The sequence below is a fragment of the Leptidea sinapis genome, chromosome 39 (genome assembly GCF_905404315.1).
Source record: "Leptidea sinapis chromosome 39, ilLepSina1.1, whole genome shotgun sequence".
Lineage (NCBI taxonomy): Eukaryota > Metazoa > Arthropoda > Insecta > Lepidoptera > Pieridae > Leptidea > Leptidea sinapis.
The window spans coordinates 2756728-2783717 of record NC_066303.1 but is presented as its reverse complement, the minus strand read 5'-3'; the positions used below and the strand labels follow the sequence as shown (position 1 = coordinate 2783717).

The 26990-nt window shown below is 34.3% G+C and overlaps 1 protein-coding gene and 1 non-coding gene across 2 annotated transcripts; both read left to right on the top strand.

The window, feature by feature from the left end:
- The first annotated feature begins 1123 nt into the window (after nucleotides 1-1123).
- On the top strand, nucleotides 1124-25431 carry LOC126976184 (homeobox protein SIX2-like). Its single transcript, XM_050824431.1, has 6 exons — nucleotides 1124-1242; nucleotides 8787-9400; nucleotides 11533-11690; nucleotides 12486-12615; nucleotides 13505-13627; nucleotides 23341-25431. Exons 2-6 carry the CDS (start codon nucleotides 8799-8801, stop codon nucleotides 23459-23461), a joined length of 1134 nt encoding a protein of 377 aa, XP_050680388.1. The 5' UTR covers nucleotides 1124-1242; nucleotides 8787-8798; the 3' UTR covers nucleotides 23462-25431.
- Trnac-gca (transfer RNA cysteine (anticodon GCA)) lies at nucleotides 4061-4137 on the top strand. The gene has a single exon. It is a non-coding gene; the product is annotated as a tRNA-Cys (tRNA).
- Nucleotides 25432-26990: the final 1559 nt, after the last annotated feature.

Genomic DNA, 26990 nt, shown 5'->3' with positions numbered 1-26990 from the left:
ATTTTTTTTGACACTTTCCGTGACCTGCGTGAATAAACTGATTTTGATTTGATTTGTGTTTCTAATGCTGCCACATACCTACACAAAACAATCATACCTTATATAATATCTTATAAGGTTAAGGCAGCGTTTGTAAAAACTTACTTTGTAAATCCCACTACCAACAAAGCGTTTTCATTTGTAGGGTTAATATTTAGCCTATGACATTCACAAATAATGTGGCTTTCTATTGGTAACATATTTTTTATGGAAGAGAGGACAAACGAGCGTACCTAATGTAAAGAAGAGAGAGCGTTGCCTGCCCTATGCAAAAGTGTACGCGCTTTTTTTGAAGGTTCCCATGTCGTATCGACCTGGAAACACCGAACAAGGAAGCTAATTCCACAGATTGGTTATAAGTGGAAGAAAGTTCCTTGAAAACCGCACTGTGAAGGAACGCCACAGATTCAAAAGGTGGGGATGATATCCTAATTTGTGGTATATCGTGCGAAAGAAGAATTCAGCGCCAGGAATTAGGTCTTGAGACCACTCCCCGTGATAATGCAGTAGAAGACACAAAATAGCGACGTCTCTACGAAACGCAAAGCTATCTAGCCGTTCACAGAGCACTGGGTCTCCGACAATTCGAGCAGCTCTGCGTTGCACGCGGTCAAATGGTTCGAACTGATACTGGGGTGACACCAGACCAGAGATGACAGCAATACTCCATATGTGTCCGGTTCGGTTCAGCAGATCCAGAGATTAACGCCTACACTCTCACAGACACACAAACTTTACCTCTAAATATAATATAATAATCGCGAATAATCGTGACTGTTAAGGTTGTTAAATTTCCGCTATTAGTAGAGGCTTCAAGCTTTAAGAAAAACATTAATAAATAGAAGGACTCACCAATAAGTCCAAGTCGCGCCCTACACGCCATTATATCAGACAGGCATTCCTATAAAACCTTTGCGACGGCAATAAAAAAACAAATCTCACCTGGCGAAAAGGCTGGCTGTTTTAAACTAAAATTAAACAAATAAAAAACGAATCAAGCCCCGCCCGTCTCGCCTCTCTGTCGCGCGCATCTTCCGTCTTTATCGCACACATTCAGCCGCTGAAGAATGAAACGGGAGCCTGCTTTTGTTATTTGACCCCGAGACGTGAATCAGTGAGGGTGTGATGGTAATTTATTCTAGTGTTGCTAGTTTGAAATTTAAAACCGGTGATTGTGATATTAGCGAAGATTTTTGAGATCCGGTAAGCTTTTTGTAAATACTTCTATTTTTTTATTATCTGTTGAAAAAAGGGGGTTTTTATTTATGGATCGTTTGGTATTAGTATGAATTGTTTTAATATGTTTACACGTATATTTTCTATTTTTCAATAAAATATACTGTTTAACGCTTACTTCATGTTATTTAAGACTTTTTTGTGTTGTTTGAATAATTCAAACAGTTTAAATTGGTAATATAAATTGTATTTTTTTATTTATTGAATGGAACGACATTAATTTAATATTATATTGTATTGTTTATTTAATCAATAAAAATTATAACATTTTCCATATTAAAATTTAAAAAGAAGGTGTGGCTTATATAGAAATAGGATTTCTTCCTTAATAATAATACTTTATTCTCCTAATATATAACTTTGAGATTATTATTTTTTTGTGTCAGCTAAGTAATAAATCGGCTCTGGGTGTTTTTGTTTGTTTATATTTCGGCCTTTACAAATATTTAATTGAAATTTCTTTTCTTACCTATATCTTTGTAGCTTGTGTAATTATAACTTAATCTATATATTAATATCAATAACGTAAATTATTTGCAAATTATCAATATAAATATAAAAACCCGTGTTTTTTTTCTTTAAAAAGCTTTTTATTTATAACTAGCTGACCCAGCAAACCTTGTATTGCCGATATTAAAATCGCGATACAAAAGTAACTGTTGATCGTAGATGGGTGAAAATTTGAAGTTGTGTGTATTTTTTAATGCCGACTCATAATCAAACAAATTAAAAAAATGTCAAAAAAATTAAAAAACAATTCGTGTGGATAATAGATGTTGGCCGATTCTCAGACCTACTCAATATGCTCACAAAATTTCATGAGAATCGGTCAAGCCGTTTCGGAGGAGTACGGGAACGAACATTGTGACTCGAGAATTTTATATATAAGATATGTTTAGTGATTTTCAACGGGGCGACGGACTAAAAAGTATAACAACTATCGGAATTTATTTATTTATTTGGAAATAAGTACACATATTACATCCTTAAACACAAAATTGACATAAAGAGATAGAATTGGACATCTCCTCAAATCCAAGGATGTCTCCTTAAACAGTTTCACTGTGTACACCTAATATTTATATTTAAACTTCACTTTTAACTAATAGCAAAGAACCAGTAGGTATACAAAATTCAATAACTTAAAATAATAAGAAAATCTGACATAATTCAATGCACGTTGCTAGAATAAATTTACGATTACGCCTAGTATTAAATAAAAGTTTGTGAAATGGAAAAGTGATATCTTAGTTTTTTTTATAAATAATAATTAAACGACAGTGAATTGAACGCTCATATTAATTGAGAAAATCTACATTGTATAACTTTAAATATGAAATAAAAAATAAATTATCTGGAATGAAATTTTCTCGACCAGTTTCCATGTCACAGACCTATCCATGAACACACGGACGTCCATATATGATGACATTTAATGTTATTTTTTTATGTTAATTATTATTTAGATATATTTTATTTATCTCACAGAATATTTAACTTGTTAAAGTGCACTTATATTACCTGTAAAAAACGCGACAAGTACTTCTGTCAATCCTTGATGTTAGCCACTGCCTAAGGAATTCTGAAGAGACCAAAACAGATGGAAATCTGAAGATGCAAAGCTCGGGGATTTTTATATGACAAAAAGGGACGAGACGATTAGGACGTGTAGCGCATGATACGCCCTGCCCATTACAATGCAGTGCCGCTCAGGATACTTGATCCTTAAAAATTCTGAGAGGCACTGCAATTGAGCACGTCACCTTGAGGCATATTAAGATATTAATTTCATTCAGACCGAAATACAATAAAACTCAAACATTACTGCTTCACGGTAAAAAAAAGCGCCGTTGTGGTACCCATAATCTAGCCAGAATCCTGTGCGAAGGAGCCTCCCACTGGTAAATGCCCGTAGTCACCTCTTACGACACTCTTGGGCCTGGGACCTCCCTATTCTTTTTATGACCCAGAGAAGCACTGAACAGGGCTATATGGCGGATGCATAACACGTCCCATCCTAACTATTTTTATTTTTTCTAAGTTGCTAAAGATGTATGTGATCGAGCGTTTTCGAGATGAAAGACCACACTCCTTTCTACTGATCAAATTTGGCCGCTTTTTCTTATACTCATCTCTTTGACGACCTGTATAGCCGAGTGGTTAGCGATCCTAACTAAGCTAGAGGTCACGGGTTCGAATCCCGGTAGGTGCAAGCATTTATATGATGTATATGGATGTTTGTTTCCGAGTCATGGATGTTTAAATGTATTTATGTATGTTTATATAAATTTATATATGTTTAAGTAAGTATATCGTATTAAATATATCATTGTCTTGTAACCCATGACACAGGCTGTATATGCTTAACTTGGAGCAAGATAATTTGTGTAAAAAGTGTGTCAATACTATTATTATTATTATCTCAATATTAACCGAACGATTAGCAATTAATATTATTACTAAGTATTACGAAGTCAATTTATGACATTATAGCTACAACATGTGATTTGAAATAATAAAAGATACAATACCTATCGGTATTATATCATACACTATAATAAAGAACGTTAAAAAATTTTGGTTACATTTGTTTAATAATTAATCCCAGATGTGAGGGTTATCACTTTAAAATAACAAATTGTTTCGATTTGAAAGAGCGACATATCTCGAATTTCGAAATATGCTATTATTGGGGTTGAACAGGTTATCAACTGTGAAGTAGATCCTGTAGATGAAGCCACAATCTGAGAGTTGAACAACACATCCAAGATTTACGATCTAGAGGTGGTGGTTGGCTCAATTGGAAAGAGCGCTCGGTCGCAACCCGAGAAGTCGCGGGTTCGAGTCCCGCATCATTCGCAAATTTTGGTTACAAATTTAATTCGTATAATTAATCCCAAAAATGACTTTTTTAAAATACAAATCTTTAAGACAAGTACGGTTATAACTAGAGTGAATTTTCGGTATCAAGGTGAATTCAGGCCTTAAACAAACTTTGTGCTATTCTTACTGGCATTATATTAGGTCCATAAACGTCAAGTTATAAAAATAATACGAATTTTATTAGATTCACTCGTTTCGACAAAAACTAATTAAAACAGCTGGGAATTATATTGGACGACTGTTAACGACTTGTTAAAATCCGTTAATTTTGATTAATACAGTTACAAATTATTTTTTTATGGAAAAGGACGACAAACGAGAGTTCGAGTCACCTGGTAAATGATCACCGCCGCCAACATTCTCTTGCAACACCAGAGGAATCACAGGAGCATTTCCGGCCTTTAAGGAAGGTGTACGCGTTTTTCTTGAAGGAACCCATGTCGTATCGTCCCGGAAACACCGCACAAAGATGCTCACTCGACAGCTTTGTAGTACGTGGAAGAAAGCTCCAGATTTGCTTTCATTTTCTATTTTGCTGTATCTCCGTTAGTGATATTATTCTTTCTCGCAAGCTTAGTCTATAGGCTAGTATATTGTAAGGCTAAGATTTTTGTTATGTTCTTCTCACGAGCTCTACTTTTTCCGAACATATGGTACATTCAGTAATTAATAACTTTATTTTTACCAAACATTACAATAAATAATAGTGTTGCAAGTTAAAAATATGTTTCTAAATTATATTATTAATTATTTACATACAATACCGGCAGCATAGACAGCTAAACTAGTATGAACTGTTTTTCAGCTGTTAGTGACTCAAATTATCAAAATTAGATTTTTTTTTTATGGAATAGGAGGACAAACGAGCGTACGGGTCACCTGGTGTTAAGTGATCACCGCCGCCCACATTATCTTGCAATACCAGAGGAATCACAAGAGCGTTGCCGGCCTTTAAGGAAGGTGTACGCGCTTTTTTTGAAGGTACCCATGTCGTATCGTCCCGGAAACACCGCACAAGGAAGCTCATTCCACAGCTTTGTAGTACGAGGGAGAAAGCTCCTTGAAAACCGCACTGTGGAGGACACATCCAGATGGTGGAGATGATATCCTAACTTGTGGCGTGTCGTGCGAAGGTGGAATTCGGCGGCAGGAATCAGGTTAAACAGCTCTTCGGAACACTCCCCGTGATAGATGCGGTAGAAGACACACAATGAAGCGACGTCTCTACGCAACGCCAAGAGATCCAGCCGTTCACAGAGCACTGAGTCCCTGACAATTCGAGCTGCTCTACGTTGCACGCGGTCAAATGGATCGAGCTGATACTGATAAATAATATAAATTAAAAATACTGTCTAAATACAAAAGTGAAATTAAATAAAAGTATAACTTCTAAGAATGTGTGTGTATGTGTGGGTGTAATAACACCCAGTGGGTGTGATAGTGTTTGGATATATTATTATGATTTGTATATATATTTATTAAGATTTTTTATTGTATTAAATTCTCGGTCTCATGTAAAATTCAGCCCATGGAGCCAGATTTTGGTTGTTTTCTTGCATTGTAATAAAGTGTGTGAGTATGTTATTAGTCTTGCGTTGGCTACATTTTATATCTGGTTACTGTAAATAGACAGTCTCTCAAAGAAAAATTTAAAGAAATAAATATTATGACTGTTCATTCTCAGTACATTTATGAAAATTTAATATACGTTCACAAAATTCGTCACCTTTTTGCTCTTAATAGTGATTTTCATTATTATAACACTAGAAATAAGGGATTGCTTGTAACTAATTCTAGTAGGATTCATAAGATACATAATAGCTTTAAGGGTAAATGTATACACTTCTATAATAAAGTCCCAGCCACTGTTCAGGCATTATCTTTAAAAAAAAAATGTTTTATAAAAAAATGGCTCTGCCGTAAATCCTATTACTCCACTGCTGAATATCTAAATGATCGGACAGCCTGGGACTAGATTGTGATTATTTTATAGCGATAGAAATGACTGTACAATATTGTATATTTTTATTGAAAAGAGCGCAAAAAAAGAATGCTGGGAGAGTTTCTTGCGCCGCTTCTCTCTCAGAGCGCCATTTGTTTCCGAAGCGGTAGTAGTATCTAGTAGTTATTAGAAATGACATCAAAAATAATTCTAAAGGAATCAATTTTGAGAAAATAAATGCCTTTTTATGCCTTTTATAGAATTTTCGTCTAGCCCGATTTATTTTATGTGGGGGAATTTTACATATTTTACCTTTACTTCATTTCAGAATAGGTCCAAACGAATTCACGTTCTAGTAGCATTGATGTACTAATACCGACACCTCTCCATAATATACAATATATTAATAGGCTTTGAGTTAGAGCATAGTTAACTGTAGTTATCGTTTCAAGATCAGCTCCATTTCTAAGTGAAAAATGGGAATTAGTTTTCTCAGGCGTAGAGTTAGGTTTTGGATATGTTTTTTCCAATTGAGAAACCATCTACAGTCAGTAACAGGTATTTAATGCTCGTTACTGAATGTAGAGATTGGCAATTACAAATATTAGTATTATCAGTGCATGTATGCAATTTTATACTTAATATAATTTTGTTTAGGTAGAGTATTTTGGCTAAACGTAATAAATTTTGTCTTTTCTACATTTAACGTGAGTTTATAATCATTTAAACAGCACAGGACTTCTCTAAAGGACTGCTCTCGGTCCATTTTTTTCCATGTAAACGCAATACTGTGTCATCAGCATGTGTATATGATAAAACAAGAGGTATTTTTTTACTGTTTAATCAGTTTATATATATTAGAAAGAGTGTGGGCCCTAGAACACTCCCTTGCGGAACTTCATGGTAGATGTTTGTCTCTTGAGTCTTGACTAGATAAGATGCCAGTCTTTACACATTGTGTACGTTCAGAAAGGTAACTTCAAAACATCTCTAGCACTCTCTACGAACACCAACTCCTTCTAATCTTGATAATAGAATTAGAACGGAATATAATTTATAATCATGATTCAAGAGCGCTTTCTCATCATAAATATATTACTTATTTTACTTATGTATGGTATATTATGTATGTTAGCTTTTACTCCCTATAATCTTTACGTAATAATAAAATAAATAATTTTTCATAGGATTGGCCGATAATAATGTTTTTAAATAGTGTCCGGTTATTTCATAGGATGTTATTGAAAACGACGTGAATATTTTTACGAGAGCCGTTTTGTTATTAGTTTACAATTATTCGCGAAATTTGTGGAATACAAATGGTTTGGTGAAAATTTGTTATTACGACTTGAGGTTTATTTGAGAGTTGATGAATGGTATGAAGGAAAACCTTAGTAAAGTACCGTTATAGATGAACCCTGTGTGAGTGTCAGATAACTATCCTTACATAAAAACCTAGGTCTAAATCATAGGTCTGATAAAGAAACGGAATAGATGAAGACCATATTGTGATCTTTATTTTCGTAGAACATAACCACCTAAATAGAGATAATATGATGCTTTTACGAATATGAGTAGACTTAGTATGGTAATAGATTAAGTACTTATGAAAGTCCGCACAGGTAAACCTTTAATTTATATTTTTCAAAAAGAACTGGTTTATCTGTTACCATTACTGAATAATAAGAAAAAAAATTAAAACAATGAACTCAAAATAACTATTTCATACCCAATTGGCATATTTCATACAATCCACTATAAAATATTTAAGGCGGCTTCCATACAACAAACTTAACATTTATACATGATCTTTTATAGATAACGATACGGAACCCTTTGTGCGCGAGTCCGACTCGTACCTACTTGACCGGTTTTAATCTATTGGTAATTATCTAGTAGACTAACCTACATGTAGCCTAATTAAAACTTAAGATCTCGAGTTTCTATTTGATTGATAGTTTTTTTATGACAATAAGGATTCTTGAAAACCCCAAAAATTCAAAGCGGCACTACAATTGCGCTCGTCACCTTGAGACATAGGATGTTAAGTTTTAATTGTCCAGAAATTTTACTAGCTACGGCGCCTTGGCGACCAAAACACAATAGGTAGTGCTTACACATTACCTACTGCTTCACGGCAGAAAAAGGCGCCGTTGTAGTACCCATAATCTAGCCGGCATCCCTAACATGACTAGGATACATTATTTAACCAAGGTTCCGAAGCCTGCCTTCATCACAACATTAACTACTATGTTCATTTGAACCCTTTCAAGTCCAGGTGACTATTTGTGGTTTTAACCAGTTTATAATTGTTGATTAATTTCAAATTTTACATTATTTAAATTTGATACATTTTATTTTTACTAACATTTTCACGAACATTATTAACTAAGTATATCAAATTAAAAAACAAACAGTTAAAAAATGATGTGTAACCCTGTTATTCATCTATACACTTAAGTATTTTATTTTAATTCTTTGTAAGCAGGTAATGTATTAGTGTGTGATTGTTGGGTTTTCGATTAAATAATTAAATCCGTTCGACGTCATCAAATTTCTCTGTATACAAAATACAAAGATTTATTTGATGTCGTAAAAAAAACGTCTTCCTTAATTCCTATAAACTTCTTTATTCGACCAAATAAAATCAATTTACTTCTATAGACTAATATCAGGATTTTTACAGAAATTATTCTCGATGAAATCTACAAACATGGAATCCTGTTCGGATCGTCTAAGCCCTTCAAGCGACTTGACAAGCGAATCAGAAACTTCAATACCACCATTCCCATATGAAAACCAAAATGGTGCCTACTACCAGTCAGATATGCAAGAAAAACAATATTACTCCTGCAAACAGAAATCTCCACGCAACGAAAGAACCAAAGAGGTTTACCTCCAAGAGAGCAATAAAAACTTGGACTATCTTACACCGCCGAGGAATAAAAAATATTTGAATTTCGAACTGAAATTACCGCCAATAAATGACAACTTTTTCGAAGTTGACAGGGACGGGCGAATGCGCTATTTCAACAACGCATCGAAATGTGTTCAAAACGAGAACGCAATGGCTGATATCGATTTGGATGTCAATAATCAAAATTTCGAGGGTAATGTGGTAAATGATAGACCCTCGTATTTTGAGAATGGATCAAATATGCGAAGATTGAACTTCAGTCCTGAACAAGTTCAGTGTATGTGTGAGGCGCTACAACAGAAAGGCGACATAGAGAAATTGGCTGCGTTTTTATGGAGCTTACCTGAGAATCAATTACTGTGTGGACATGAAACAGTTTTGAGGTTAGTGATTACAAGAATGAAAAGTTAAAAATGCGAAATAGTAGTATCTTTATGAATGACTCTGTCAAATTAAAAAAATATAAACTGTATTTGCAAAAAGGTTTAAGATCACACTTTACGAATACATTGGCTCTACAGTGTGTTTTTTTTAAGTGGGACAGTATGGGGAAATCCTAAAGTACAAGAGATACTGGGAAACTGTCTTAGAAAATATTAGGTACTTTTTTGTGAAAAAAAAATTGGTATAGTCCAAATTTTGGTCAAGTGTGAGTTGTCCCTAAAAATGATTAATTTTGATGAAATTTTTTTGACGCACATCTACTCAGTTTCACGAGGGGTTCATTTTATTGTATGGGAAGAAAAAATCGGGACAGCAGAAGTTAGTCAAATTTAAGAAAATAGTTTTCATTATTACAACCCGTATAAATTGCCTACCACTGCCCACTGCAAGGTTTTTATTTAAAAAAATATTGCCTATTCTAGTTTTACATTTGAATTTGGAACACTTTATTTGGTTTAAAAAGGATTAAAATACTTTAAGGTATTCTTATGCGAGCACCTTACCTTACAAATCTAATTAAAAAAAAAACAAATTTTAAATTTGGAACTTCTTGAAACATACAGTATTTTACTTGATATTTCATTGTTTAAAGTTAACATTATGTTAAGTTTTCGTCATGGAATTATCAAACTCGCATTAAGTAAATTTAATTGAAGCGCATTTTGTAAATTATCGTAGCTCTGTGAATGCGTTACAGTGGTATCAGGAACGTTGTCCGGACCGCGATCAACCGAACCGCAAAATTTTTGACAAACTTGTGAAAAATTTAAGAAAGGGAGGCTGTTTTACACTAAAACGGAAGATACGAGCCACAGTTATAAATGAATTTACAACTATCGCAATCTTAGAATATTTTGAAGCCTACCCAAAAGCCTCATTGAGGGAATCTGCTAACAATATCGGTGTGCATAGATCTACAGTACGAAAGTATTGAAGGCTTACGAGTACAAGTGTTACATAGAAGGTCATCTTGTACAAGCATTGCTTCCAGGAGACACTGACCGGAGATTAGCATTTTGCCAGTGGTTTGTAGCATGCTCGATTAGAAACCCGTCTTTTCCAAGCCGGATTATTTGGACAGATGAATGCAATTTTTCAAACAATGGCATGTACAATAGAAAAAATAATCATTTTTGGGCACGTACAAACCCCTTACGAACTACGGCAACCCATAACCAGGTCCACTTTTCATTTAATTATTGGTGTGCAATATTAGATAATAAAATCTTTGCCATTAAAATTTACCATGGAACATTGATAGTCAAAAATATCAGGAAATATTAAACATGGCTGTGGAATTAGTAGATACGGCAATTCTATTAAATAATTGAATAATATCATCTACCAACAAGACGGCGCCCCTGCCCACAATAGTATCGCTACTAAACAGTTTTTAAATAAACATTTTCTTGATCGCTGGATGGACACAAATGGCCACCACGTTCACCCGATTTAACACCGGTGGATTTTTTCATTTGTACCTTAAAGGTCGAATTTATGCAGATACTTACAACTCGGTACAAGAGTTAAAAGAAGCAGTGCATTATCATTTGAACAACATACATCACAACGCCTTGTCTAAAGCTACCAGAGGTGTTCTGAAACGCGCTCGTGCCTGCATTCGACAAGAGGGAGGCCACTTTGAACATTTACTTTAATGTAAAATTATTTTATTAAATTTACCTAACTTCTGCTGCCCGATTTTTTTCTTCACATACAATAAAATGATCCCCTCATGAAACTGAGTAGATGTGCGTAAAAAAAAATTCATCAAAATTAATCATTTTTAGGGACAACTTACACTTGATCAAAATTTTGACTATACCAATTTTTTTTTCACAAAAAAGTACCTAATGTTTCCTAAGACTGTTTCCTTGTATCTCTTATACTTTAGGATTTCCCCATACTGTCCCACTTAAAAAAAACACACTGTATATTTACTTAGAAGTCATTTAAAATTGCACGTATCAAACTTAAAGTTGTTAAAAGTAATAAATAGGTTATGAGAAACAATTATTTTGTTTATGTTTCTTGTATAACATTTATGTTTAGTATAAATTCATGTTTGTAGAGCCCGAGCGCTTGTAGCATATCACAGCGGCATTTATCAAGAGCTGTACGCCATTTTGGAAACGCACACTTTCCCGCCAAAACATCACTCGACTCTACAGACTCTATGGTTCAAGGCTCACTACAAGGAGGCGGAGAAGGTCCGCGGTCGGCCATTAGGTGAGTTTTGTTTGTTTTTGAAGGTTTGAAAAGAATATGGCGGCGTGTTATTGAAGTTAGTAATTTTTAAGCCAAACCAGACCTTATGGTTTGTAATGTGGCATTCCGTCTCACTGCCACATCTCTCTCTTGTTTTAGTTTCTATTTACTATAAAAGCTCACTACTAATGTTTTCGATGGTACACTATCATTAGAGTCCAACATCCCATGGAAATCCATTACCAGATCAAGAGATGCGTCTGATATGGGACCATGCTCTCGACTTTCTCTGAGTCCTTATGTTTCGGGAATACCTTAACCTACATCAACTGGCAAATTATTCTATATGCTGGCTGTGCGAGGCGAAAAGTTTCTAATGAAACGGGCTGTTATTTAATGCAATACACCAAAGACATGCATGTAATTTCGGACTTTGACGTAATGTCAGGTAGTCTATAATTGTTATTTGAACAGTACCTTCGGTGTGAGGGTGGCTTATCCCTAATTGCGAACTTTTCTGTAGTATCTCGTTGTGTGTGTCAAAAATGTGTTTATTTACGACATCACAGTAATTCCTCTAAAATTATCAGTATTTCTTTGGTATTTCTCTACTATATTGCATGTTTTATACATACAAACCTTCTTCTTAAATCACTCTATCTATTAAAAAACCGCATCAAAATCCGTTGCGTAGATATAGATCTAAGTATACATCCCTATGTATACTATGTCTGTCCCTGACAGACAGACAGTAGGACGACTTTGCTTTATACTATGAAGTGACGTTTTACATGAAGAAATTATCAACTCTTGTAGGTGCCGTAGACAAATATAGATTAAGAAAAAAATATCCACTACCAAAGACAATTTGGGATGGCGAAGAGACGGTGTACTGTTTCAAAGAGAAAAGCAGGAACGCCTTGAAAGACTGCTATTATAGAAACCGGTAAGCATTTTATTTTGATACATTGTGACATCAATAATGTCAGAATATAGGTACTTTAAATACTTTTTAATTAATAAAATACGGCTGCATTTGTGAATGGCGGTTATTTCCGCCGAAATTTATTTGTTTACTGTGTCCTAGAGTACCTATCGAATGACAACTAATATTATTTCTATATTGATAGTATTAGTAAGAACTATCATACTTAGAATTAAGATAGTCCCGTTACAAGTTCTAAAATAAATAAATGAAAAATAACATTTTTATGAAAAAAGTGAAAACTGCATTCAAAACTCCATGCAAACTCTTTTCGGTCACTCTTGTACACATTTTAAAGGCAGGCATAAAAATTGTTAATTTTTTTATTTTTTTTGTTGTTACTACCACATTAGTTTTTCTCCAATGTCTGTAGCGTAAATACATAAACCAGTTATAATTTTATTATAAAACTAAGTGCTGCCTGCGCGGACATTAATGATTATTTATGAACAACTAAGTTACTACTGGAAATCGATTACACTCGTTACAATATTGTTGACAAACTTCACAATATACTGACAGTTATTTAATGATGATTCATCATTATTTTTGCGATTTTTGAAATGTTTTTTGTCATCTTAAATCTATTCGAATGTTCAATTTAATATACCACCCACTCCGACGGTAGTGACACGTTCTAAGGCCTTCAGGGAATACAAGAACTTTGTCACATGCGAACGAATACATCTACGTACTTGTGTAAACTTCCTAACTATTTTATAATTGTACTATTAATAATATTGTAATATTTGACAAGGTAATATTTATTATTATTTGTGAAGAAGCTGGCTGTTATTCAAAGCTGTCAATAAAAAGGCGGCATTTGATTTTCAAAGACAAACAATTACAGGTACCCGACGCCTGATGAGAAGCGCGCTCTGGCCCAGAAGACTGGTCTCACCTTAACCCAGGTGTCCAACTGGTTCAAGAATAGAAGACAAAGGGATAGGACCCCACAGCAGCCAAATAGACCGTGAGTACTTTGATAGAAAAATGTCCTCAAATATGTGGGAAGGGAATGAATCCATGCGTCAACTCGTGATCGGATGCTGCTTGAGGCGCCAGAACAGCCTGTTTTAGTTAATTTTAATGAAATACTTACTTCAAAAACATAGGACTTTCATACAACCTTCGGCCTCCCCTTTCACCCCCTTAGGGGAGGAGTTTCTCAAATCCGTTTCTTAGCTGACACCTACGTTCTAGAAAGAACCAACCTTCCAAATTCCAAGTTTGTAGTTTGTAGTAGTAGATTTCGTGATGAGATAGTTGACTATCGTTGGAAATCTCTTTTATGAAAAATAACTAAATACTAAAATATTAACGGCCTTACAAATAAAATTGGCATAAACTTATAACTAAGCATAAACCAAGAATATGTAAAATGTTTACAAATAGATATTTTGCTTACGAATGGTTTGTTCGGACGTATAACGTTTCCCGCGTTTATTTGCAAGGCAGCTTGTTATTACGAAAACTTCAGAATTATCATTGTATTGACAGTGTTGTCAATGATAATGTAAACATTTTGTATTTTCTTTGTTTATCATCAGTTATAACTTCATACCAAGATTTATTTGTAAGGCCGATAATGTTTAAAACGCTTTTAACTTGGAACACGACTCATGTATTGGATACAGCACAAACTAATTTTTAGTATATATTAAAACCATTGTAAAATACCCTATTGATTGAAAAGAATGGCCGTTGAGTTTCTTGGATGTTCTTCTCGCGAGCTTTTCTTTTTCCGAACATATGGTAGATTCTCTGACGACCTGTATAGCCGAGTGGTTAGCGTCCTATTACTAAGCTAGAGGTCCCGGGTTCGAATCCCGGTAAGTGCAAGCATTTATATGATGAATATGGATGTTTGTTTCCGAGTCATGGATGTTTAAATGTATTTATGTATGTTAATATGAATTTATGTATGTTTAAGTAAGTATATTGTATTAAATATATCATTGTCTTGTAACCCATAACACAGGCTATAGATGCTTATCTTGGGGCAAGATAATTTGTGTAAAAAGTGTGTGTCAATAGATTCAATAAACTAAAAGAAATTTTTATAGTGACGATTCAAAAGCGCTTAGTTAAAGCCTAATTTGACTTTGACTTTGAGAAAATAGAACACGAGCTATGACTCAGAACCGGTTGAGGATTCTTCGAAACTGCCACATGTTCACAGACGGAATAGCCACTCAGCTTGGACAGCAATACCTTGGCGATGGCAATGCATTATTTTTTTTATTAATGATAATAAGGGACGAGACGAGCAGGACGTTCAGCTGGTGATGATTTATACGCCCTGCCCATTACAATGCAGAGTCCCTCAGGATTCTTGAAAAACAAAAAAAGGAGTTCATCGTGGACTAACAACGTTCCCCGCAAAATATTTTAAGTTATAAGAAATTTTAAGTATTGAATTCTAACTTAGTGAGAGCAGACTAAACCGGATCGGCGGTACATTGATGTGCAATGGTTAATAAAAACTTCAGAAGTAATATATTACCGTCACACTGGCTTAACAACAGCTCCTGACCTTTGCGTTCATTTGACGAAAAAAAAAAACCATTATCTATGCTCGAACCATTTTTTGCGATAACACATGCATTTAGGAATAGTGACCCCTATTACGGTGACATTAATCGATGGTCAAATACACATGTGCTATAGAATAAAAAATCTATTGTCTTTGGTTAGAAATAATTACTTGCAATTAGGAATAGGGTTGCCAGAATAGTCATAAATTTTTCATTTATTATTTCGCACGGCGGTCACTTAAGATTGTCAATAGTTATTTTTATATAGAAGGTATATACAGAACAAAGGAGCTATTGTTATTCCTGTTGTTAGCCTGTAGTTCATTTCAATTCACCGCCTTTAACTATTCAAGGCACAAGTGATAAGGGTGCGCGTTTCAGAGAAGGTTTAGTATATGATATGTTGATGAGTACTTTTCCGGAACGTATATTTTTTTCAATTAGAAATACCTAATATATAAATTTGGCCTGTGCCTCCCTGGAGCATAAAGATAATAGGGAAGTCCAAGGCCCAAGAGTGTCGTAAGAGGCGACTAAGGGCATTTACCAGTGGGAGGCTCCTTTACACAGGATGCCGGCTAGAATATGGGTACCACAACGGCGCCTTTTTCTGCCGTGAAGCAGTTGTGTTTCGGCCTGAAGGGCGCCGTAGTTAGTGAAATCACTGGGCAAATGGGACTTAACATCTTATGTCTCAAGGTGACGAGCGCAATTGTAGAGCCGCTGAGAATTTTTGGAAGAATCCTGAGTGGTACTGCATTGTAATGGGCGGGGCGTATCATTTACCATCAGCTAATCGTCCTTCTTGTCTCCTTCCTTATTGTGATAAAAAGCCTATAAATATTCGTTATACAAATAATTCAGTCAATCTTATTTCATTATCTTAATATATATTAATTACGTGACACGTTGTTTGTCCTCGATGGACTCCTAAACTAATGAACAGATTTTAACGGGGATTACTTCATGGAGTGCAGTTTGGTCCGACTTGAGAGATAGGATAGTTTTTATTTCGATTTGGGACCCATAATTATTTTTATTTCCAATATTTGTTTTATATGCACATATTTTCTATGAGAGAATTTAGTGACGCACGGTTTGACAGTTCCGCTGTGAAACAATTTAATTATAACAACCGGGAGCATATTTTACGAAATAATTCTTGATGTTTTGAAATATTATTGGTAAATTCCTATAAAACAGTATTTTTTTATTATCTACAGAACGACGTCTGTCGGGGCAACTAGTATATTATAATTCATACAATGAGCGGGGCGGGGTACTTATTTATAATATGGCAAAACAAAGTTTGCCGGGTCAGCTATAATAAATATAAATATAAAGTACCTAGAAGACCCTTTACAAATGTTAACCTCTCACCGTCTCTAATCAGAACACATAGCTATTAGTTACGTACAACATAACAATGTCCCTTTATTTAATATTTGGGTTAGGAACTCTAATGTAAACAATAACTTTATCGCGCTGTGAAAGTATTTATATTGTGTTGTTTAAATGCGGTGCCTTTACGTGCGTTTTTGGAACTACAGCGGTCGGGGCGACACTAAATGCCGGAGACCTTGAGCGATATGAGTTCACGACTCCTATGTAACAAAGCCAATATTTTCAAAATTCTTGTGTCGAAAATGTAACATTTTAACAGGCGCAAACTGCTTAATCACTTACAAGCCTCATTATTGATTACTAATCTGAATAAATGTACCTACATAAAAAAGTTAAATCTATAAGAACAACTTTTATGATAGTAGTATACTAAACAAATGCATGATGCCGAGAAAAAACTTGTTTAACTACAAAGAAAACTGGTAGTTCATAATAGCTCTGGAGTGCTAAGTTTAACCAACAATAAGCATTAGCAACCTACAAGTAAGACTTCACCACAAAACTTGTCTAAAAACACCTTGTTTGCATGTTTTCTGTTTATCCTTCGCCTTAACGCCGACCCATATGTATTGCCCATTGGTTATATTAACCTAACCTACTGAACTAAAGGTGCTACGAATCCAGTAGGTTCTAACATTTTTTTTATTAGGTAAAGCGAACACACTATGACAACTATTTTCAATTTAAATTTATTTTCTATTTTTTAGTTGAATTTTATATAAAGCGTGCTTTTTAGTTTTTTTTAACTATTATTTATTTTTCATTTTTTAGTTCAAATTAGTGTAATGTCATCGGTCCTCGATAAATCTACAAAGTTTGAACGAAATCTAGCCGTTTCAAGTGGGTCAAAAGCGCTCCCAAAGAAGTCGGTTACAAACATACAGGTGAAGCTAATATAAAGCGTAAAAAAAAGGTTCTGGGGCTGCTGCTTCGACTGCCGACGACGGCGTCGCAAATATGTTGGTCTCAGTGATTTCTTTTTTCTTTGTGCCGTTTGGTGTCGAGACACTTGGCCCGTGGGGCCCAGAGGCGCGGAGAATGTTCAATATACAATCTTCGCGCCTCAATAAGGCTACTGGAAACCCAAGCGCTGGCAGCTATCGCGGTCAACGGATCAGCCTAGCTATCCAACGTAGAAATGCTGTCACGTAATGATAGTTTTTAATTTTATGCAGTCATATTATTGTAAATATAGTTATAACATTTGTTTTGTTTGAGTAAAGATTTCAAAGTAAGTAAGAAAACGTAAAGTTCAAAGTAAGTTTTTTTTTATTTGGCACTTGAACTGACTCTCGGATAAATGGAAAATATCAGCATTAACAAATTGTATGTTGTAATTGTCAACTTATTTATGCAGAGGTGATCTTATTCCTGCATTAGTACGAAAATTACCAGTTGCAAAAAGTTTACGATTACGCAGTCCTCGGATAACATTTATTCATAACCAAAATGTTACCGCCAGGAACAATCAATCAATCAATCAAAATCACTTTATTCATGTAGGTCACGGAAATGACACTTATGAATGTCAAAAAAAAATCTTATTTTATATATTTTATTTACATTTATTTTCTCAAAATGGATTCCTTTAGAATTCTTTTTGATGTCATTTCTAATAACTACTAGTTACTACTACCGCTTCGGAAACAAATGGCGCTCTGAGAGAGAAGAAGCGGCGCAAGAAACTCAACTCAAAAAAGAAAAGGGTTGAGCTAATGAGAAAAACTACCAAGAAACTCAAAATAATAAACTTATTTTACCTACTACTCGGTTAAGTCGAGTCAGTAAGTCTTTTCTGGGGCTATGTATATGCCTTTACAACCAGATACCAGAAAATGTTCAAAACAAAATATGTACTTATTACGAAATTCAAAAGAATTATTAAAAATGTTTGTGGAGTAAAGCTTACTATAACATAAATTACTTTCTTAATGATACCACAGATTGGTAATGGAGCGACCGCCCTCAGGCTATTTTAATAATAATAAAATTTTATTATATGACTAGCTGACCCAGCAAACGTTGTATTGCCGATATTAAAATCGCGATACGAAAGTAACTGTTGATCGTAGATGGGTGAAAATTGAAGGTGAATTGAAGTTGTCCAAAAATTAAAAAAAAAAAATAAGGGTGAACAACCCTTATTACTTAGGGGTATGAAAAATAGATGTTGGCCAGATTCTCAGACCTACTCAATATGCTCACAAAATTTCATGAGAATCGGTCAAGCCGTTTCGGAGGAGTACGGGAACGAACATTGTGACACGAGAATTTTATATATAAGATATAGCATTGTAACCATAGAATAATAACACTCAGAACGATAGTTTCATTCATAGTTCCTGTCATTAAAGAAGTAACATTATGATTAATGTGTGCGTGGGCGTCACGTACTTACATTCGCAAACACGCACACACACAGCCAAATAATGTTGCAAGTAAATAGACATTTCCCCAAATTGATAAATTGTGAGAAACACAAGATTATATGTAATAAGAAAGAAGAAATAAAATAAAAATAAATTGGCGCGTAACCGCAAACCGTGAAGAATGGCTATAAATTTTCTCTCATACGTCGATAAAGAAGTAACTCTTCAAAAACATACCGACGTATTGAAAACCTAATCCTTTTTTGAAATCGGTTAAAAAGAGTGGCCGTTAATGTTCTCACGAGCTCAATGTTTTCCTAACATAATATGGTAAATTCAGTAATTTAAAAGAAATATTTATAGGAACTATTCAAAGCGCTTAGTTTAAGCCTAATTGAATTAAGATTATTTGACTTTGACTTTGAATACTTATAACATCATATGGCGTGGTACATTATTATCAAGATCTACCAATACACACAAAAAACTATCCCAGCGGAGGAACTCGGGGTATATAGTATATTCATAGCTGGCAACATATTTTTTTAATGGCGTCTGTTTTGTTTACAAAATATTTTGCTGTTTTGACGAATGTAAAAGTAATAGCTTAAATTAAAAGTTGGGAAATAGTATTTAGGTGTGAAATGTGATTTTCTTATCTTTATTTTTATTTTGAGATGCGTTGTGACACCCTTTCACTGCACAGTAAGTCATTTTTAAATTAAATTTCGCGCGCTGTTTGTCATGTAAGTTGACAGAATAACACTGACGCGGCGGGAAACGTATGTGGTCATAAACGTCCACATTGAAAGTGCTTCAATTCGCTTAGGCCTACTCACATTCTAAGTGTTATTATTCTATGATTGTAACGATTTTCTTATGAAAAAAAAAGAAGCCCGCCAAGTTTATTTCTCCCGTTCTTCTCAGGTCTGAGGCATACTATTTCGAATGGGTGGTAGTTTTTGACTTTCAATAAGTGATATAATACCCCATTTTGAATAAGAATTTAAATTTGAATATAATATGATGTTTATTATTATGTATTAATCTATGTTTAGGTACGTATATCATTTAAAAAATTACAAAATCTTTATTACTAAAGTGAAAACATTAGCCGTGTTGGGCAAAATAATTAATTTACACTAAAACCATTCTATTTATTACATATTTAACAGGATTTTTGTTTTTTTTTTACTACCAAGTAATTGAAGTCGTTTTATTGATCATTTATTTGTAGAAAGTAATGCAAATGGCCGCCTGAGAAATAGGCATTCGACGAAAAGGGTTGAGTTACTTTATTTACATTTTTTTATCCGCTTACAAGTTTTTACATTTTAAATGGTCATATTATATTCATTACATAATTTTTGAATATTTAAATTTGTGTAAATGATGTTAATTGGCACGGTCCTTTATAATTATATTATAAACTAGCTTTTACCCGCGACTTCGTCGTACAATTTCATTCGTTTCAAATAATACACCCTATACAAACTGCTCTTTCCGCATATCCCTTGTCATTGTGTCTTTAATAGTATTTCCCTGTGAACTTTAATCTCCTATTTCATCCCCATGTAGGTTAAAGTTTCAAAAATGCTCGAACAAATGTTTATAAATTATTTCTTGTCAAATGCCTAAATACAAAGTTTCATGGTTTTATCTTCGATAATGAAGTATTTTCATACAAACTGCCATTATTTCAACCCCTCCATTATTATTTTTGTCTATCTCTGTACTAAATTTTATCAAATGGGTTCGGTGGGTTTTGTCATGAAAGCGTAACAAACAAACATAAATTCACATTTATAAACCATATTATTATTACCAGGAATATTATTGATAATTTGATGAGATCGAGGGTAAAAGTCAGTGTGTTACAGTGATGTGCTAGCATCTTTACGTTTCACTCTCAATACTTTTTTATAACGTGCCTTAACCTCCTGTCTGCTGCCGTTGTCATATGGCAACCACCACCGTTTAGTACTCTGTTATTTGCTTAGCACACAAGACATTAAGAAGCCTTAAAAAATAAGGGTAAATAAAAAATAAAAACACAAGAGTAATTGATTTTATTCGAAAGATAAGTCGTAAGCAGATTTATTTGTACACCATAAAGCAGGGTCGAAAAGGCCAGGTAATAATTTGCCCGCAGAGTCCCGGTTCCAGAAATACCGTACGCCCCTTCGGTTCCCAATCTCATGACACGTGTGTGATATCCCTCCTTGCGTTGTGCGGATCCATATTCAGAGAAATGTGGACTGCGGGGTACCACAATTGTTCAAGTCCAAGATTTTACTGTTATAATTCTTAACTGTTGTAAATGATTTTCAATCTAAGAGCACACTCCCAACTTCTTGCCCGTTTGCCCCAAAATAAAACAAATACCGGCTGCAGTATTCCTGAACCGATATGACGAAGGATCTTCAAGCTTAGAACGTACTCACAATTTATATCACCTCGTCTCGACCGCGTTTGTCCTCTGATATAAAAAATAAATATATTGGTACAGGTTGTTACAGTAGCAACAATAAAAAAAATACTTAGATTGGGTTGCACCGAATAAATTTAGCAATAACAAACATGTTAAAGTACGGATAAAGCAAAAAATGAGTTGCACCATTTGACAATTTTTAGATGATGGCATAACTTTAACTGGTAACCGTAAAATTTTTGTTAATTTTAAATAGCAGCGACCTGTCAAAAGTTTCAAATACTTATTCGATTAAGACTTGATATTTCACTTTTTAATTTTAAGTATGCCAAGGAATACGTGGTAATGGTGGAACACATTCCGCAGTCTAGTCAGCGTTACTGTTAACATTAAATTTGACTTAAACCTTAACTATAACAGCTAATATGATGCAACCCAGCCTTAAGAAACATTAGCTGAGGATTTCTGAGACATAAGGATTCTTAAACAATATTTCTGCCGCGCTATCGCTGACGAGTCAAAAATGAGTGCGGTATAGGTCAACTGCAGTTGTTTATAAAATTCCAAATAATATAAAATGCTTAGCTTTTTTAAGCTTTCTTTTGAAGCTTTTTAGAGGCCAATTTGGCCTTCTCTTCCAAGTAACCAGGGAACTTAATGTCACTTGATACATCGACGCCGAGAATACTGTTGTACTTATAGGAAGACTTATTTATTAGCAAATTGTTATAGGTTAGATAAATTAAAGACATCATAAAGTTCCGAGTAAAACCGGTTGTGTTAAGCTTCATCGCTATGTTTATTTAAATTAACGTGAAGCCCGTAAACACACAGCCTTGGGGCACTCCACCCAAGGCTGTGTGCTATCTCCCACGCTGTTTCTTCTGCATATCAATGATATGTTGGACACCTCCAACATACATTGCTTTGCAGACGACAGCAATGGTGATGCCGTTTACACGGGCCATGCAGATCTCTCTCGGTAAATCGTCGACCAGTGCCGGGAGAAACTTGTGTCTTCTATCGAGTCCTCTCTTGAGAAGGTCGCGGAATGGGGTAAATTGAACCTAGTCCAATTTAACCCCCAGAAAACTTAAGTTTGCGTGTTTACCTCTAAAAACAAACCCGTTTGTCGTATCACCGCTCTTCGACAACACTTCCCTTAAAGCCTCACCTAGTATCGGAATACTGGGTCTCGAAATCTCGAGCGCTTGCCAATTCCGCGGCCATCTGGAAGGCAAAGCCAAATTGGCTTCGAAGAAGCTGGGTGTCATTAAAAGAGCACGGCAATACTTCAATCCGGCCCACATTTAGCGCTCTACAAAGCGCAGGTCCGGCCACACATGGAGTATTGCTGCCATCTATGGTCTGGCGCACCCCAGTATTAGCTCGACCCATTTGACCGCGTGCAACGTAGAGCAGATTGAATCGTTGGGGACCCAGTGTTCTATGAACAGCTGGATCACTTGGCGTTGCGTAGAGATGTCGCTTCATTGTGTGTCTTCTACCGCATTTATCACGGGGAGTGTTCCGTAGAGCTGTTTTACCTGATTCCTGCCGCCGAATTCCAACTTCGCACGACACGCCACAAGTTAGGATATCATCTCCACCATCTGGATGTGAGGCGGTCCTCCAGAGTACGGTTTTCAAGGAGCTTTCTTCCACGTACTGCAAAGCTGTGGAATGAGCTTCCTTGTGTGGTGTTTCCGGGACGATACGACATGGGTACCTTCAAAAAAAGCGCATACACCTTCGTTAAGGGCCGGCAACGCTCCTGTGATTCCTCTGGTGCTGCAAGAGATTGTGGGCGGCGGTGATCACTTAACACCAGGTGTCCCGTACACTCGTTTGTCCTCCTATTCCATAAAACAATATTAATAATAATAGTTTCTCACTTATGGTATAATTTATAAAGTGTCATAAAAATAACGATTTTTATTTTCAGTGAAATCTTGGTACCGGCGCAACACGCTCCACAAGGAGGTTGGGCTCAATCATTTCTACCGAACGCGTACTACCATAAACTACAGGATGCTACACATTACTTACATGGCAACACACCATAATGCGCATTCGGTTTACCCCCAATTTTAAGGAGACAGAAATGAATAATGCATTTATTGATATTACCTCATTTTAAGTGTATTAAACTATTTTACCTGATATAACTCTCTGCGGTTAGCCATAGTATTTGTATTAAATTAGTTAAAAGTTATATAATGTCCTTTTCATACAGATTATATTTTACCAGTATAATGAATTACATATCTCAAATAACACTAGGATGCCGCAATCGCTCGTCGTAACGCTTCGCTGCGGTGTATATTTGAGCGAAACGAGGTAAACTAAGTCTGTGTACAAAAACAATACAAAATTAATCCAAACAATAAAAATAGTCTTTTGGAATTAGGCGCCATATATCAATCGGCTCATTTTTTTAATAAATATAAATAGCGCGTGCTAATTTAGAATAATTTGTAAATCATGTGTGTTTTTAATTATAATAAATCAATCAAGTCGAAATTCAAAATACTGTCTCGACAATAACCTTGAAAATTTCAAAAGCTTTCTATGAGTTTAAAAAAAAACTGGCCGAGATTCAATTTAACACAGAAATCAATTGGAGTCATCCTGTGGGAGCTCCGCTCAGCTTCGCTTCGCTCAATAATATTTTTAAGTACCTATGTTATATTATCTATAAGCCGTGATGATCGACCTTTATTTATTTAATGAAACACGATCTAGAATACAGACTTCCTCGTCTATATTGTCTTTAGCTAAATATTAATAGAAATTTATTATGAGTGAGAATGATAGTTAAATTAAAAAAAAGATATCATAGAGTACTTTATATTGTTAAACGAGTTTTTATTATTATTTAGCCTCCTCTAAATAGGTACCAACATTATTTCTCGAATTATATTCTAATAAGGCTGGTATGTTAGTATGTTTCTATCTAAATAAAAGTATAAGGAAATTTTTATTTTAAAGGCTTAAATATTATGTATAAATGCAAATAACAGGGCAAAACTCTACATAGCAAATCTTTTAAATGACAATAAGGGATGACATGACCCGAACGTTCAGCTAATGGTAATTGATACGCCCTGCGCATTACAATTCAGTACCGCTCAGGATTCTTGGAAAACCCGAAAATTCTGAGCGGCACTACAATCGCGCTCGTCATCTTGAGACAAATGTTAAGTCCCATTTCTCTTTTAAAAGTATCGGGGTTATTTACCACTCGAAATAACTCCATTATAAAATATAAAGCATTCTTGTAAAGTAACATATTAAATACTTAGCTTTTGAGCTATTATATTACTAACAATGCTACCATCAGCACAAAACATTTACGACTCTATTTGTCTTTGAAGTAGGTACAAGACGTAACATTAACATAATATAATATTGACGTACTAGCTCCTTATGAAAATAGTTTTATACCTGGAGATCTAAATAAAAATACACATAAACCAAACATGTTTTGGCTATAAATAAATAAGTTAGTTTTAATATTTTTAGAAATAAGTTTGTAAATAGTGTTGTATGATATTTAGAGAAATTTAATCTACTCTGGTTTAAATCCAATTAGGCACTATTCAAATTTTATTCAAAACAAAAGTATTACGTTTTTCAAAAGAATCGTTAAAATAAGTTTGTGTGGTAAAGGTTACTATAACATAAATGACTTTCTTAATGATACCACAAATTGGGAATGGAGCGACCGCCCTCAGGCTATTAAATAATAACTTTAATTGTACAATGTTACTTTGTAAACATACTTTTTGATGAAAAACAAAGCCTGCTGAGTTTGTTGCGCCCGTTCTTCTCAGGTCTGCATCCATTTTGCAATGGGTGATAGTTTTTTGTCTTTCAATAAGTGATGCCACATCCTATTTTCAATAAAAATATTTGAATTTGAATTGAAATCAATGCAATTTTTTTATAAAATATACGTAATGTAATGAATTATTGGTTGATGAATTACAATGATCAATTATTTTCATCACACATTTTTATGAACAAACTCTGTAAAAAAAATACTTCGGTGTTGGATTCACTGTTGGTTTATTTTCTAATTTTCTATTAATTTTAAGTAAAGATTTCCAATTTATTGTAAATAGATATTCTGTTATGTTTTTTGTATTCTAGTCTATATAATTAATATAATTAAATCTTCATCAAATACTCTTTTATTAATGAATTTAGCCTTTATATATATATATATATATATATATAATATGTAAATATACGAAGGACTAATAAAATATAATAATTCTTGAATCAAAATCGCCAACATCTTTACAAGTAATAAGTAATAAAACTTCAAAATAGAGTTTTAATTTATAGTATACCCATGCATAATTCCAACCCATCCTATTGAAAGTATAATAATTCTATTACCGTTAACTAGGTACTAATTAATACTATCGAGTATCGATATTAAGATAAATATGTAATATATCTGACAAGTACCTATACATAAACAATCTTACACACACAAATGTAATTCAATTTCAGTTGTTTTTGACAGCTCGTGATTGTTTATCTATTCCGTTAAATTAACTTTATGTTGTAATCACTGTACGTCATATCTATTCAAAGTTGCTCTTAGACCTAGACGACACGAGTGGGGGGATAATCAATAAAAAAATATAAGAATCGTCAATACCAAAAAGAAGCTATAGGTATACTAAAAATGTAATGGCAAATGGAGAAATAGAAAATTGTGGTGTGTAATACTGGGGAAATTGGATTGATCGATTTTTTATTTATGTCTTTAGTATCAATGAACATTAAGTATATTAGTTATGAGTATGAAGAGAGTTGTTATACATCGGATTCTTAGCATATCATGAAAATAAATCGCAAATTACTTTAGCTTAGCACCTCACGATTCCAAGAACTCTACTTGCAATTATTGTTCTTCATTACACAGTGAGGACAAAGAAGTATTTATTATAAATCCTTTACATGTTTACAACATTTTTGCCAATTATTAGCACGAATGTGTAAGAAAGCTTCAACCGTTAATAATTTTGTGTCCATTTGTTATATAAGACCTACTTATATTTTTTACCAGCAACAACCCAAATCATTTGTATGGAATTCAATGTGCAATATAGTTTTGTGACCGTTTGAATTTAATACTTCATCTATCTCATATAGCGCGTAGACACGTCTTGTTCAAGTTTTCTTCAACAGCGTTTACTGTGTATGATCAACATCGCTCCAAGTAAAATACTGTTAGCTGGACCTGCAATATCTTTGCCAGCATTTTGTTTGCCATAGAACCCTGAATGCAAGAATGTCTCGTCAAAATAAATCACATCCAATTTATTATATTTTGTAGTTTTATGTAATCTCTTTCTACCGAAATGGTCCTTTTAGACTGTAAAAAATATATCATATTACTCAAACGATAGCTTAGTTATTCATCATCATCATCAGTGTGTATACCTATAAGTCTCACTGCAAGGCGCCTTCTCTTACGAGTGAGAGTGAGAGAGATTATCACTTATCATTTTTCTTACCTCAGTTATTCTCTGCCTCCGTTGAATTAAAAAACTTGTCATTAAAAAAATTGTAACA